At 32.1% G+C, this 16,530-nt stretch overlaps 1 protein-coding gene across 4 annotated transcripts in view; it reads left to right on the top strand.

Moving 5' to 3' along the window:
- LOC128167158 (uncharacterized) overlaps positions 1-16,019 on the top strand; it is a 29,596-nt gene extending 13,577 nt beyond the window's left edge. For 2 of the 4 annotated variants that reach the window (XM_052832711.1, XM_052832710.1), the window contains 14 exons: positions 910-1,106; positions 3,792-4,033; positions 4,170-4,244; positions 4,330-4,506; positions 6,907-7,221; positions 7,436-7,505; positions 8,666-8,716; positions 9,041-9,104; positions 9,194-9,325; positions 9,513-9,644; positions 10,148-10,224; positions 12,207-12,390; positions 13,971-14,077; positions 14,654-16,019. In XM_052832711.1, coding sequence (XP_052688671.1) covers positions 910-1,106; positions 3,792-4,033; positions 4,170-4,244; positions 4,330-4,506; positions 6,907-7,221; positions 7,436-7,505; positions 8,666-8,716; positions 9,041-9,104; positions 9,194-9,325; positions 9,513-9,644; positions 10,148-10,224; positions 12,207-12,390; positions 13,971-14,077; positions 14,654-14,836 — 2,006 coding nt within the window. In that variant the 3' untranslated portion in view covers positions 14,837-16,019. Of the gene's footprint in view, positions 1-909; positions 1,107-3,791; positions 4,034-4,169; positions 4,245-4,329; positions 4,507-6,906; positions 7,222-7,435; positions 7,506-8,665; positions 8,717-9,040; positions 9,105-9,193; positions 9,326-9,512; positions 9,645-10,147; positions 10,229-12,206; positions 12,391-13,970; positions 14,078-14,653 lie in introns of those variants that run through there. The other 2 variants (XM_052832714.1, XM_052832713.1) reach the window with 2 other exon arrangements.
- Positions 16,020-16,530: the final 511 nt, after the last annotated feature.

Here is a 16,530-nt window from a genome sequence, read left to right as displayed (position 1 = left end):
TTGACCCAAGGTTAATTGAGAAAGTTCAAGGTCATTGTTTCAAAAAAGCTAAATTCTGTCTGTGTCATATCTTGTATTAATGGAAATATTAGAAGCTAAAAATCAACAGTTTTCAAAAATAGAACAGTTGTTATTTATTGAAAATGGACAGTGAAATAGATTCATCCAATATTTTCTATAATAGCAAAAATACAGGCGTTATGATTTTTTTCTTAGCGGGGGGTATCAATTGTGAGCTTGCTCACAGTACCTCTAGTTCAGTTTTATAATTCAATTTGAATAACAACTAGCTGACAAGACCTGCCGCTGTTGTTCCAATTATCCCTTTTCATTGCAAAGATGTGCCAAGTGTATAGAACCTGCATCAGTAATTAGTTTTTGTGTAAACTAATTAATTTCATTTTCAAGAGAGACCTGCTTTTTTAATTCATACATAAAAAGCAGTTGTGCTATAATTGTAACAATACATATTAAAAGCCATTTTCTCAGAGGTGTTAGGGAAGCATATGGAATTAAAATACATGTGATAAGTTATTCCACGAACTATCAAAATCTTATTAAATACATATATTTACCTAATCAAATATTAAAACAGAGAAACGTAGACCAAAAGCAAATGAAAAATATGAGACAATCCCCCCTCCAAAAATTTGAGTGTATTATATGTGAATTAAAACTTTGATGACATCATGACTGAAAATGAAATGTATAAAATTTGATCCAAAAGCAAAGTAAGCAGATTCAAAATATAAGAGCAACAATAAGGTATTTTAGTGCGGTTTGTTGAGATTTAACTAGAAAATGCTGGAACAAATGTAGACAATTTATCAAATATTTGCTAAACGGTAGTTTAATTGATATTATTTTTTTATAACTGTATTATTTTTTTATTACATTGTATTTTTGTAGGTGAGATTCCATGGCAGAAATATGGGGCTGAAAAAATTAAAAAGAAGCTTGTACATGAAGCAGAATCTTTGCCTGTTGACACTAGTCGCATTCCAGAGAAGTACCATGGCATTCTGCAGTATGGCCTCCAAAGAGATCCCTTACACAGATTGCTCAACTTCTCAAATGTGCATCAAATTTTGCAGTTATCTGATCAGGTGATCAAAGAAATGAAAGCATTAAACATTGAACTGTTTACCGGTACTATAACTTTGATGAGTATTGCATAGCTTTATCAAATTTGTTTAAATTTGATATAATTTGATCTACATGAGCATTGCATCATCATTTAAAATTGAACATAAAAGAACAGAAGCCAGTTCAGTAATGCATGAATTACAACCATTTTAACAAGACCTTAGATTTTTGATAGGACGTAACAATCTATATCTTGCATCAAAACTAGTTAATTAAATATGATGCTGGTATTGAGTAAAATATGCAAAGATTGCATAGTAGTCATAGCTCAAAAGTCATACAAATCAATCTTGATTTAAAAGAGCCATGGCTGAGTGGTCAGTAATGAAATACACAGGCCTACATCACATTGCTCTTTGACACAATTGCCAAAAGTCTAAGCTCCTGTTTAAATGGTTCTAGTTCTTACATGTTCTTTTAATAAGAGTTGAAGCTTACCGTATATACTCGCCTATAAGTATTGTTCGCCTATAAGTCGGTTGTCTTTTTTCAAGTTTATTTACAAGATTTTGCCATTGACCCTCTTATAAGTCGGGTATCTTTTTCAGGATAATCAGTCTATAAATTCTCAATCAAATTAGCACATTTTATCAAGCAAGACTATATTCTAGATTAAATGTATTGGTGTTTGACCCCTCTGTTATCATTTCTAGATGCATTTTAAAAGTGTTGTGTTCAGTTAAGACATCTATCCTGGAATAATAACTTTCAATTTTGGACGCCATTTTTTTTTTATTAATACTCTTGGTATTAGCTCTAAAACTATTTAAAATACTGTTGAAAATAAAATTATAGTGATTTTGATCCCCTGTTGACTGATTAAGATAGTATAGCCCCTTTTAAAACTGGTGTGTTAGCTTGTGTTGTTTTAGGTGACATGCCACCTACAGCCACCAATATAGCTATTATCACCTCAGGTGAAATTAATTATGAATAATTATAAAACGATCTTTATTTTTTTTAAACAGACCAGCATTTATTTCAGTGTTTAATTTTTAAGTATTCAACAGAAATTACTGTTCTGTAATCCCACTGTCTAGATCGCTTGTAGACGCCATGTTTTTTAATAGTTTTCTGTAAACAGAGTTATCTTTCTTGAAATTTGTAACTTTCGATTTTGGACGCCATTATTTTTTTTAACACTCATTACAACTTGATTATAGCTCAAAAACTAGTTTAAATGCTACTGGAAATAAAATGACAGGTATTTTATCCCATACTGATCGATTAGGGTTGGTAATTAGCCCCTTACACTCAGTGTTGGCTTGTATTGTCCTTAGTACAGTTATACCTACAGCTATTATCACCTCAGGCGTAAATAATTGCCTGCTTAAATAAAAGATCCTATCAAATAAACCCTGTTTATATTTTTAAGAAATACAGTTGAAACTTTCAATGCATTTATTAATGTGTTTATCTTTTTAGTAATTAAAATATAAACATGTCAAGTACAGGGATCACAAGTCAAAAGTTGGAAGCAAATTGGCACCCAAAAACGAAGTTTTAAATACCCAGTGGAAAAATTATCTGATTGTATGTCATGCCTATAAGTCGGACCCCTACTTTTTGTTCAAATTTCTACTCCCAAAATACCGACTTATAAGCGGGAATATACGGTATTTGGTTATGCTATAACTAAACCATACCAATTTGATTAAGCTCTTTGAAACATCTGACAATAGATAAGTGTAGCTTTAGGTTTATCCTGCAAATTATTCTTAGAACAACCAATTTTTATGAGGTACTTAAATGGGAGAATATTATAGTGAAAAATATTTATAACTATGCAATTATAAAGAATTGATGACAATCTTTGACAATTGTTATAAGGTAGCCAGAAGAATTATAGATTATCTGTACTTCAATTGCTAGTACAATAAGTTTGAATTGACTTAATGAAGGAATCTTGGCATGTTTACTCAAATGTATTTACAATTAGGAAATAACTTTTTCTGAAACTGAATATCATACATGTATATAATGTGACCATGCACAGCCAAAGTTTCATTGGTAATTAATGCTTAAAGAACTTGCTTATTCTCAGGATCAGTTTTGTTTTATATGAAAATAATCAATACCCTGTGAACAAGTTCATTGCTTCTCATTACAGTAAAACTCGTTTAGTATGAACATGGATATATAGCAAATTTTCGGATATAGCAAAGTTTTTTTGAGTCCCTGGTAAAATTCTTAACAATTTTTTTTAATCTTTGCAAAATTTTATGGTTATAACAAATTCAGATGTAACGAATTTACGGATACAGCAAACTGATTTTGAGTCCCGTAGAGGTGAATAATAAAGAAATTTAACACTTTTATAATGAATTTCTTTACAGTTTAAAAAGTTTTCACTACCATCTAAGATAATAGTTTGAATGAATTTAATTTCATATAAATTTTTCAATTCACAATCTGATTGTTTAAAGTATCAAAGTAATGCATATTTTTTAAGCCTCAATTAGCAAAAAAATATAGTCTTTTGAAAGAATACATGTATAAAGGGAATTCTTTCTAGTTATAATTGCGAATTCGTTATATAGATATAACGAATTACGGATATAACGAAGCAAATCCACTGGTCCCTAGGACTTTGCTATAACCGAGTTTTACTGTAGTTTCACAAATAAATTTTATAATTTTTGAAGGAAATATTAAAGTACTTAAAGATGGTTCTCCAAAAAGAAAAGTTTCGAAGTGAACACAAGAAAACAGCAAATGGAAAGAGGTACAAACATTTTGGAAAGCCACAGGAGTCTGCCTCATCTGATTCATTGAATGAAACAGTTTTAAGAAAAGAAATGGCAGATTATGATGAGGTTGAAAACAAAACATCTGGAAAAAGGAAACCTAAATGGTCCAAAACCTTAGAAGGAAAACATGATAACCGGTAAAATTTTCTGTTTATAGAAATACTAGTAAGATCAATTTTATTGGCCTTGCATAATCATCAAACCATTTTTTTAATCTGTTTTTATTCACTTGACATGGTAGATGTGATTTTTTTTAAAAATCTATTTTTGCAGCAATCAAAATGGCTACAAATATGGATGCAATCCAAACATGAGATTTGTGGATGAGATGAACTTTACTCATAAAAAGTAAATTTTGACAAGAATTAAATTTATTTGGAAATAAAGCAGCTATGCATTCGAACACAATGTAAAATTTAAATAAATATTTCAGTGTGTCTTGGAAACTTCAAGAAGAACAAGAGGGAGACAAATACTACTACACAGTTGGAGTTAAAGGGTCACCAAACTATCAGCAACAGCACAGTAGTCCACAGCCTTCACGCAAGCATAACGAAAAACCACTGACAGATAGTGAAAGTGATCTCCGTCAAAGTGATAGTCAAACAAGGTCAGTGCATTTGTTTTTGAGATACTTGTGAATGTAAAAGACCTAAACTTATATTAGATTGAACGTTTATCTTTATACAAGATATCAAATAATGATGCCAAGTTAAACAGAAATTATCAGGAAGTGAATTATTAATGTAAATACCAGATGATTTTTCTCCTTAATGGAAATTATAAGCACGATTGTGAGGGTTCTCTGCAGGCTTAGTGATCAGTCTGTCCATCCAATTTATTAGACATCACTTGTCTTTAGCTTACTGGTATTTTCTCTGCCCTTGTCCAAATTTGATGCATACCATACCGAAAATGCCAAAGTGTAAAGTGACCTTGAACTTAGATTCTAGGTTAAAGGTTGAGGCTGTACCAGACTTGTGTGAAAAAGTCTTGTTCAGGTCATATATTCTCTTCCCTTTGCCTAATCTGGTTCATCTCAACAACAGAGTGCCTTTGGGTAAACCATATGTGAACCATATATTCTCTCCCTTTAGTCCTATCTGATCTATACCTCACAAAAAAGTGCTTGTGGGGAAAGGGTGTGCAGTGATCTTAAACCATGTTTTTAAGTCAAACATGAAGCCCATTAAATCTCTCCCCCCCCAATCTGACTCATACCTTTCCATAAGATTCTCTATAGGTAGTGACTATTCAAACTCATAGCAATCCTCTGCGTAAAATCCTTGTCCAGCCCCTATTTTACCCCCTTTGCTTTTTTTTGCTCTAATTTTCACCCATATTCTGTAAATTCCTTATTTTACGCGACTAATTTCATTATTCCATCATTTTGTTTCAAATCCTGAGAATATAAAATCGCGATCACCAATTTTTTTGTTATCATTTCTTATAGTTCAAAAGCTTCTGAAAAATAAAAGTGAGGTTTAAAAATCCGCAATGATTGTTTCTCTTGATTTTATGCGGAAATAAATTCTTCACATTTAATTAGAAATCTACAGTATTACTTTTTGGAAATACGATGTGGAATGATTTTATTATTCAGAGGTAAATGTCAAATGATATTCATTCTTATGCCCTCTATTAAAGTATGGCCCATTGAGAAGTGTCCATCTTTTATGATGTTTAATTGATTATCTAAATAGGACTTAATTTAAATATATGTATTTTAACTGGGTTTTCCAACGGAAAAATCCGGTTATTAAAATGGTGAAAATGGCGGGCGGGTGGGCGGGCAGGCGGGCGGCTGCCAAAAGGGTACCCTCATTGTACGGATAAATCCTCCTACAGTTTTCAAGAAAGGAAGTTGTTCTTTTGCAGATCAATTGTACATATATCAGAGGTGTGCATATTGCTAGGATTTTGATTTCTGATTATTTATGAAAAAAATACCAGCTTTTGAACTTAGTCTTATTTTGGCAAAATATTGCATATAGGGTACCCTCATTGTACGGATAACTCCTCCTACAGTTTTCAAGATAGGAAGTTGTTCTTTTGCAGATCAATTGTACATATATCAGAGGTGTGCATATTGCTAGGATTTTGATTTTTGATTATTTATGAAAAAAATACTAGCTTTTGAACTTAGTCTTATTTTGGCAAAATATTGCATATAGGGTACCCTCATTGTACGGATAACTCCTCCTACAGTTTTCAAGATAGGAAAATGTTCTTTTGCAGATCAATTGTACATATATCCAGGGTTGTCTCTAAGACCCGGGAGGCGGGGAATTCCCCCACCTATAATGCCTTATTTACCCGGCTATTTTTGCATTTCAAACACAATGTAGCTATACGCAAGACCCCCAGATCCCCTTCTTCTTTTTCATTTCCTCCTTCTACTTCAATTTTTAGAGACAACCCTATATATCAGAGGTGTGCATATTGCTAAGATTTAGATTTCCGATAATTTATGAACAAAATACCAGCTTTTGAACTTAGTCATTTTTTGGCAAAATATTGCATATAGGTTACCCTCATTGTACGGATAACTCCTCCTACAGTTTTCAAGATAGGAAGTTGTTCTTTTGCAGATTAATTGTACATATATCAGAGGTGTGCATTTTGCTAGGATTTTGATTTCTGATTATTTATGAAAAAAATACCAGCTTTTGAACTTAGTCATTTTTTGGCAAAATATTGCATATAGGGTACCCTCATTGTACGGATAACTCCTCCTACAGTTTTCAAGATAAGAAAATGTTCTTTTGCAGATCAATTGTACATATATCAGAGGTGTGCATATTGCTAGGATTTAGGTTTCCGATAATTTTTTGGCAAAATATTGCATATAGGGTACCCTTTCACCTTATCCATTTCACTCGATACGGGTTGACATGGATTGTGGATACAGTTCACATAAAAGAAAACCCGGTTTGCTGTCACATTGACAGCTTTTCACTTGTATGATTGTTTCATAGTGATATTTGAACATGGGATTATATTTTTGTAGCGAAGAAGTTCAGCATCATGAGATGCAGAAGCCTTTGGTTAGAAAATACAGTTATTTGGAAGCTGAACAAAGATCTAGTCCCCCAAAAGGTCACTGTTCAGTAAAACCTGCTAGCCACTGTACAGCTGGAAACGTAGAAAAACCAGTGGAAAAACAGCTCACTACTGCCGGTAGTATATATGCTTTATACAACTCATTTTATGGTGATGATGGTTGCAATACACCAGGAAAGATTGATGAAAACAAAAGGAACCCATATTCAACAATGCCAAGGAAAAGAAAGAGAATGGGGGCTACGCCCGACATGAGACCAAGGTGTGACATTTTAGATCACACTTTTTATTGTTTAATTTAAAAAGCTTTTTGTTTTTATAGTAATTGTTAAAGTTATAAAGTAAATCTAATTAACATTAGAATTGTGTTGCCCATTTTGCTTTGAAAAAGATATCACATCTTTAAATCTTGCCTAGATCAATTAAGTATTCAATGTAATTTTAAAGTTCTTATTTCACCTTATAACATTTTGTAGAGAAGAATATTGTCCTGGGAAAGGAAGTGTTAGAAATTTGGTGGACCTTTTTCAGACCCAGGAGAGTTCAGTAAGTTGCACATTTTATTACATAAATCAGTATTGATCAACTCCAGTAAGATATAACTGCCGAAGTTTCTGTAAAAGAAGATGGATGAATAAGGCGTGTAAACTGCCTATATGAGGATAGATAAGATACTATAAAATTAAAATATGAACAAATCTCATAATTTCTTTCTCAATTATTTAAAACAATGTATATTTACCATAACATCAATTTATAACCTTTAATTATGTTAAATATTTCGAACAGGTTGATTTAAACTGGCATATACGTATGCGTGTCAAAACCTCCAAATAATGTCATTTTAGAACTTCAATGCCTTTTCTTTTACAGAGTGGGTCTAGGCTCCATATTTTTTTCATAGTCTAAGGTTTAACGGAAATCAAACCGATTTCAATCAACAAAAACGTGGAGAGATGACCCACTATACTTTAAAAATGTCATTTTGTATCCCAACAATTGAATGTTTTAGAGAAATACTACAAGTCTGTATATTCGTGGTTGAAGTTGCATTTAGCATTTAACAATGAAGTTTGTTGTGACTGAAATGGCTCAGTGGTAAGAGCACCAGACATTTGGTAACAATATAGAGCTAGGGTTTTTAGGTTGTGGGTTCGATACCACCAAAACTTTATTGAATTTATTTTTTTTTCTTATCTTTTGTTAAAATATTCAAAACTGAATATTGTTAGAAATTGTGCCTTTGTAAACTTGTAATATAACATCATCTGGTATATATAGTTAGAAAAAAATTAATTTGGAATTGTTTTTTATGACAAAACCAAATGGGCATTTGCGCTATCTTGTTCCCCTGTGCCATCCTCTTTCTTTCTGTCTATAAGTCTGTCCTATTCAGTTTTCTTCCCTTATGAACTGATTAATGGTCTCATATCCATTGTTAACAAACCAACACTAAACTCTTCTATCTGTAGTTGGCAGGATCGAGTGTTAAAGAAGAAATGTTTTTTCAAAGTAACATTTTTGCATCAATTAAACAGTACCACATGATATGCTAAGAAATAAATGAAATAAGGTTTTCCGTTTTTCTTGTAAATTTGGTACCTTTACTGTCTACCATCTTAAATACTTTGATGAGAAAGTTATACAGTTCTGCAATAAGTTAGCAAGTATAGATAATGTAATTGTTATTTTTTTTATGATTACAGCACAAGTTTCAACAAGCTGTTTTATGTGGGCGTGCCAAAGAATACACAGAGGTATTAATGTAATTTATATAAAAAGTTACTGCAAATTCCTTATTTTACGCAAGTGCTTAATTCCGTGATCTGCTGTTTTGCGTCAAATCGTGAGAATATAAAATTGCGAGTACCAATTTTTGTTATAATTTCATATACCGGGGTAGCTCAAAACTATCTGAAAATAAAAGCAAGATTTTAAAATCTGCAAGAACTGCTTCTCGCGATTTTACTAGGATATTAATTCTTCACTTTTAATAAGGAATTTACAGTAGATTTCTTAAAACTTGACAACATTTAGAAAAGAAAGTTTTGGATTTGACCTTTTCATCCTTCTTTTAATAGACCTCCTTACCAAAGTCTCCAGTACAGCCCAGGAAAATAGATTTTTATGGAACAGAGGAAAAGGGTACATTATGATCTAAAACAGAAATTGTTGCATTACTTGTTTGATACTTGGTGCATTAATAAAATCGAAACTTTTTTTTGTTTTTGAAGAAAAAGATACTTGTTGTAAACCGCCAAGTCCATATAAGAAGGCTCCATCAGCCCCTCCATTGTATCCAACCATTGAAAGCAATGTCATCGCTTGTGATAGCTTAACAACTGTCTCCTCAACCACCAGTGCAGGCAAAAAGCAAAGCATTCATTTTATGAAAAATAAATTAAATTCTTTTTAAATATGATGAAATTTATTTGTGAAAAGGCAGCCAGGTACTTTTGCATTCATCCCAAGTGATTGTTTTAATGAAACGCTTTTCGTAAATTAAATTTTAGTATAGAGCTGATAATTTATGTAGGTAATGATGTTTTATAGGCCCTGACAACAATCTGAAGGAAAGCAGCAGTGTGGAATCTGCAGTGTTGGATAGGTGGGTGTCGCATAGTTTACAGAATTGTCAGAAGTCACTCACAGATGAAATCTTTAATGAATTGGCACACAAAGCAGGTACACTAGGAAAAGTCATTTTTAGCTAAAAGTACTTTCTTTTGCATGTATTTGGTAAACATTTTGGGAAATATAATTATTCACAAGCTTAAGAATTTTCGAACATTGATTCTTCATCATATAAAGTGCATTTTATTTTATTGTAAGCTGACATTGATGGAACTATACAAGTTTCAAACTGCTTTTAAAGTCCATACAAACGTATATATGCATGCACTCAAGGTCAATTGGACAATATATTTGGTAAAGTATGGCTTATAATAGCAAAAATGTTAAGATTTTAGGGGCTTGGTTATTTCCACATTATTTTGTATTAAGCTTAAAACTATTGACCTTTTAATGTTTGTAAATTCTCTGTTTTACTTTTAAATCGTGAAAAAAATCGTACTGATAATGTTGAACTTAACTTTTGTAACTGTTCTTCTCTGTTATATAAAGTCCTCTGAATTTCACTCTGTTTTTTGGAGAACAATTAATCCATCAAGTGCATTTTATCTTTACAGAAGATGAGCTGAACGAGGAGTCAGCAAGATCAAAGAAAAATCACAAGAAAAAGAAGAAGAACAAAGCAAACAAAAATGTGGGTAAATATCCATCATCATATTATTTGATTGAAATATAATTAACATAACATTAGAATACAGGAACAACTTGTACTAATTTTTTGAACAAGTTGAAAGTTTACATCCAAAAATTTGAAGAACTGTGGTTTCATCAATATTTATCACAACATAATTTGTGAAATTTTTTTTGGTAAATAAAATTATTTATGAAATCCTTGAAAATATGTGTTGAAACCTTAGTATTTTTTTTATTTTTTTTGCATTACAGCAAAACTTATTTATAGCAAATTTCAAGGGACCATTAAAAAAACTTCGTTGTAGCTGTAATTTGTTTTATGCTTATAGCAAATACATAGGAAATCATATAAATATATTAGTTACAAAATAGTCAGCTGAAATTTCTTCAAATAATCGTAAGTTATAAAATCAATATACCATCATTTACAAAAAAAATGTCAGAACTTTTTCCTTCAATCAAAAAACAAATTGGATAAGATTTGAAATTGAGTACTTTAGCCCTGTTCGTTATATATGGCAATTTTCTATAGGTTATTTTAAGAAATTTGCTGGGACTTGAATAAGAATTTGTTATAGCCGTAAATTCGCTATATCTGGGTTCGTTATATTTGAGTTTTGCTGTACTGAAATTAAATGTTAAGGTTCATCATTACATCTAGACCTATTTTTTAAGACGCCACATCACAAGACGGTGATTTCTGTATCAATCGATTTGGTTGTATCTCATTATGGCTTGGTGGTTAAAGTACAGGGCTTGTGAGCCGCTGATCATGAGTTCGAATCTGCCTGGGTTTTTTCTTTCATGTTAATTGAACTAAATTTTTGAAAAAATAATTTTTCATCCCAGTTGCAGTTTGTTTTGCTTTCTTGACTTGTATACATCTTATCTATCTTACTTTTTAGCTCACCTGAGCCAAAGGCTCAAGATTTTCTGATCAAGATTTGTCTGTCGTTGTTGTTGTAAACTTTTCACATTTTCATCTTCGCCTCCAGAACTCGCAGGGCCATTTTCAACCAAACTTGGCACAAAGCATCACTTGGTGAAGAGGGTTTAAGTTTATTTGAATGAAAAACCACACTTCTTTGAAAGGGAGATAATTTAGGATTATATAACAAATCCTTGTTTTAACATATCTTCCCTTCCTTTGCTCCAATTTGGCTCATACTTCATCCACATGGTGTCTTTGATCAAAGCGTATGCAGTGACCTTGAATGATATTTGTAGGTCAAGTGTCAAGGTCAGGTCGGATCACACAAAAGTCCTATTTTAAGAGCATTTATATAGTCTCCACTTGGCCCTATTTTTCCAATACTTTACTTTAACAGAGCTTTTTGGTTAATGGTGTGCAGTGATCTTGAACCAAGTCAATGTGAAGGTCATAGAATATCTCTATTTAATAATTGTAAGACCTAGATTATTTCTCATTTGCTTAATCTTGCTCAGATTGACCAAAAATGCCTGTATGTAAGGGGTAATGAGATTGAATTAGAAGTTCTATGCCAGCTGGAAAATTTCTAAGTTAAAGGTCAAGGTCAAAGCAAAATTCTTGTTCATCCCATTGTTCATTATTTAAGCGGAACCCTTTGAGATGGTCATCATCTCAATGTTGTCTTGTTAAGCTAATAGGTTTAAAAAAAAAAAGATTGCCATACTGCAATTTAAATTCATTTTTTAAACAAATTCAAGAATTCGTTATATCAAATTCAAAAATATTTTTTGATAGGTCCTAACTCCTAAATTGGCTTCCGTATACTGCATGTTTATCATAAATCAATATGTATATTGGGTTGCTATCGATCAATACAATATTTTATTATAATACATGTATGTAATAATAATTATAGTCAAAATTATTATTTCTGTTGACTTTCAAGAAAAGCAATGATAATGCTAGCTAGTTAAATTATCTGATTGCTAATTTTAAAGAAATGTATACCCGGTACATAATTACTACATCTATAGCTATTTCAATTTTTTCAGAACAGGAACAATGAAAAGTCAGAGATAGAAGAGTTCTACTTTGATGATGATTTGAGGAACAAAAATATAACTGAGGAAAGTCACATGACACTACAAAAACCATTTCTACCGGGAAAATTGATGCAGTATAACAACAAATTGAGGAGTTCCTTCCAAGACATTCCCTCTAATATTCATGATTATGGTATGTATATAATGTAGTAATGAATTGTTTTTTATGTCTCTGCTGCCATTATATAGCTTGGGGCATATAGTATCATCCTTGTTCCATCCTTCCATCATCATTAGGGTCTTCCGTCTTCAGCGGAAGACCCTTCTATTATTGTAATGTTTCTTTTTCACTTTTCTTATTATTATTATTATTATTATTCTTTTTTTGTCTTACAAATTTTGTGCAGGCGATTTCTCGATGATGACTTGTTCGATTTCCTTCAAATTTTCAGGGCTGATGCCTAGTCATATGAATTTTATACCGCAGGAACAATTTTTAAAAATTCACTTCTGGTCGGAAGTTAACGTCGTTTTACGATTTTTAAAAGTCAATTTTGTTGGCGATGTTTCTCAAAAACGAGTAAAGATAGAGAACTGAAATTTTCAGAGATGATAGATCTAGCAATATCCTCGTGCACCTCGGTCAAGAGAATGTTGGCCGTCACTTCCGGTCGTCACCGGAAGCAAATTTAAAAAATGAAAATTTTCAACTTTTTGTTTTGATATATTTTTTCAAATTAGATGATAGTGACCCTTTTACTGTTTCAGAATATGTAATTTGTTTTAAAATCGATCAAGGCATTCTCGAGAAATTAAGCGTCAAAGTTCTGAAGCGAGAGTCCGAGTAGCTCAGTCGATAGAGTCGTGGACATGGCCAAGGCGACCCGGGTTCAAGTCCCGAGTGCCGCAAATTTTTTTTCTCTTTTTTTCGCTTAGATCTACGATTTTATCTTTAAATTGATAAGTTTAATCTAATCTATTCAAAAATCGGACGGAAGACCCACTCGTTGCTCGCAACGAGATCGAATCTAGTTATCTTTCTGTTTATTATCTCAACAACAGTGGCACACATTCAACTGAAATTTAATATATGGATACATCATATAATTATGGTATGCAGGTAATGCTTGAATTTGGTCCAGGTGAAATCATTTATGACAGGGTTATGCCCCTTGAACTTTAGAACTGAAGTTTCAGCGCTCACTCTTGAAGGTTTGTATATGTAAAGTTGAAATAGCATTTACAGGTATTTTAACAGAAAGTACAGTTCTACTTTGAATGTGGTTAGCCTCATGTCTGAATCCTTTTGGTCAAAGCGATCAGTGTGACAAAACATTTACACATTATACAAGAATTGTCATAAAGGGACAGCAAAATTAAATACTTTGATCACTCAAAAATAAAACTCATCCAGCCAGAGTAGAGAGAGAGCTACATACATGTATGAACTTTGTGGATTTGTCTTATGTCTTCATTAAGACATGTTAGGCCAGTATCGCAAAGGGTGCTGTTTCACACCCCCACTGTGGTTAATGGATGTTTTGTTGTGTCATTAGATGAGGCAGTTTATCTACATGGTCTCAGTCCATCCAGGTACTGGCTTTTGTTTTATGTTAGCTTGCAATGAGCTGGTGTCCCAATAACTCTTTATCTGTCTTAAAATAGGAGATAAACACATGGCATAGAGAAGGATACTCTGAACTAATTACCTAAGATATCATTGCATCATTTACTTTTTGACTGAAATTGAATATTGCCTTTGTATTTTCACAGATCATGTTGAGGAAAATGGTAGAAATACAAAACACTTTGGTTCTCCACCACGGCCATATCCAAGATATATACCAGCTACATCTGTATTAGAGTATCAGAAGATCAAGGTGAATTTATTGAGGCCTATTATGTTTGTTTTAAATAGTATTTCACTGTCTGTCTGTCTGTCTGGGCTTTTTTTCCAGAATCATATTTCCTTTTCTTTGCCCATAGTGTACATGGATGTACCGGTACTTGTGTGTAAATGATGTGCATTAATTTTTTAAAACCAATTTCCAAATTCAAGATTAAAACAGTCGTTTCTGTTTGAATTTACTGTATTGAGCATATTTTACCATATTCTTTGAGCTTCTCCCTTGGCACTATCAGGCTCTAGTTCACTTTTACAGAGTTTTTGGATAAATAGTCTGCAGAAGAGGCTGTTTTTAAGTTATGAGGTCAGAGTTCAAGACCAGCATAATATATTAATCTGAAAAATCCTTAGTATTGGTAAATGTGTGTTTATTTGGTGCCCAGTGATATAATTTATTGTTTTCAGTCACTTGTTACACTTATCATGTATACATTATAAACTACAATGTTGCTGTTAAAATGGTGGCATATTACAAGTACATGTATTTATTGGTCTGACTCTTGTTCATAAAAAATCCAAAATATTGATAGCTAATAATTATTATTTTCAGAAAGAATGTGAAAAAAGAGGAGCTTTTCAAAGTACAGTAGTGATTCAGAGTAATTCAAGAGATCCTGATTCACATGTTGTGACACATACCCTCACAGATCTTGTTGATGGCACTACCAGTACTCTGTATGGAAAAAAGGTCCACGCTTCAGATGTTATATCGGCCCATTATTCTCAGTACTGAGTCTGCCAAATCAATGTGTCTAGGAGACTCGAAAATGAGTTTTCTTTTCGTCATGTGTCAAATAAATTGATGTAATTTAGTGTGAAATTTATTAATTATATAAATCAAACATGTTACTGTGATACCTATATAATATGATTCTACTTGATATTTATTTGTGATGTTTAGCTCTTTTGAGATGAAGGCTCAGCGAGGTTTCCTGATCAAAATTTATTAGATGTCTTTATTGAAAATTTTCTGTACATTTTCAACTTCTTCAAGTTTGGCCCTCTTAAATAGTGGGGATTTCTTGGAAATAGAATTTTGAATCTTTTTCAAGAATCATATAAACAGTATGGTAATGCTCAAGCCATGTCCCTCAGAGGATGATGTTTCAAAGTTCATCTTAAGATAAAAACAGCTTTTCAAACCTTGAAATGTCCAAAGACTGTCCATTTAAAGCAGTATGAGCTGCACTTTTTATGTTGCAAATTTTTATTGTGAAACTGTTATTCTCTTCTATTTTAAATGACAAAAGAAATTATATGGATTATACATGTAAACTTCTGTTAGTCAATGTTTGGTTTTTTTTTGTTGTTTTGTTTTTGTTTTTTTTTTTTTTGGGGGGGGGGGGGAATTCTTTTTTGGGGGAGAGGCTTTTTGAGAGTCCCTGTTGAGGTAAAATTTTAATATTGTTGACCTGTAGAAATTGTTTTGCTGTACATATACATTGTACTTTACTTTGTATATAGAGAAATCTGTCTTCAGACAAAATTTGATGATTTCTTGTAATTGTTTTGATAATAAAGGTAAAAGTTACATGCATACGTAGTTATCATGATGGCAGGTTTTTGTAGAAAACAAAATTCTTACTAGTACCGGTCATATTGCTTCAGTCTTAGTATAATACTAGTGTGCTTTTGATTACCGGTATCTAATATTTCTCGGGTGTGAGATGTGGGTATGGGTCGATCTCTTGTTATTGCATTGTTATACATATTAAAATGTTGTTTTTTTCATCATGTTGACTCGTCAAAGAAACTGTGATACTGTATGATCAATTTTCTGTGAACATGTTCACAGAATCAAATGCTCATTCTCCTATCTTTAATATGTTTTTGTTAATTGTTAAGGTACTAATATTTAATAAATATTTTTTTAAACATTAATATTTGTTTTATTTTAGGAGAAAAATCAAATTTTACTAACAAAGGGTCACATCTCTTGTGAAGGGGATCTATTGGATTAATTTATCTAAAGGGTAAATTTTTAATTGTTCAAATTATGACTACCAGACCAGTAATGGGACAGATGTAGGAATATATAATTATGTTTACAGTCAATCATCCTAAAAAATCTGAATTCTTCTCGAATTAATACATTGTTACAATTGATGATGTGTGTATTACTTTTGACTTTACACATGTAGTGAATATAAAATAAGTTGAAGATTATTCAGTTGTGATCCTCACATCAGTGCAAGGTGCAATTTTTGGCATACATTTTATCTTGGGAATATTGGGCTTAAGCTCACACCGGTATATACATAAAAATACTCTCTAATATGATAGAAATTCAATTCATTTACAGTACTAGTGCAATGCTTGAAATTGGGATGGGGCAGTGCATGTTGTGCAAATAGGGTGTATGTAAACTTATTATGTAAAAACTTTAGAAAGGAAGTACAAAATTAATTTGAGGATTGTGGTGCACAC

This window comes from Crassostrea angulata, chromosome 10, assembly GCF_025612915.1.
Source record: "Crassostrea angulata isolate pt1a10 chromosome 10, ASM2561291v2, whole genome shotgun sequence".
NCBI lineage: Eukaryota > Metazoa > Mollusca > Bivalvia > Ostreida > Ostreidae > Magallana > Magallana angulata.
Note: the sequence above shows the minus strand (reverse complement) of the source record. Positions and strands in the feature narration are given on the sequence as shown.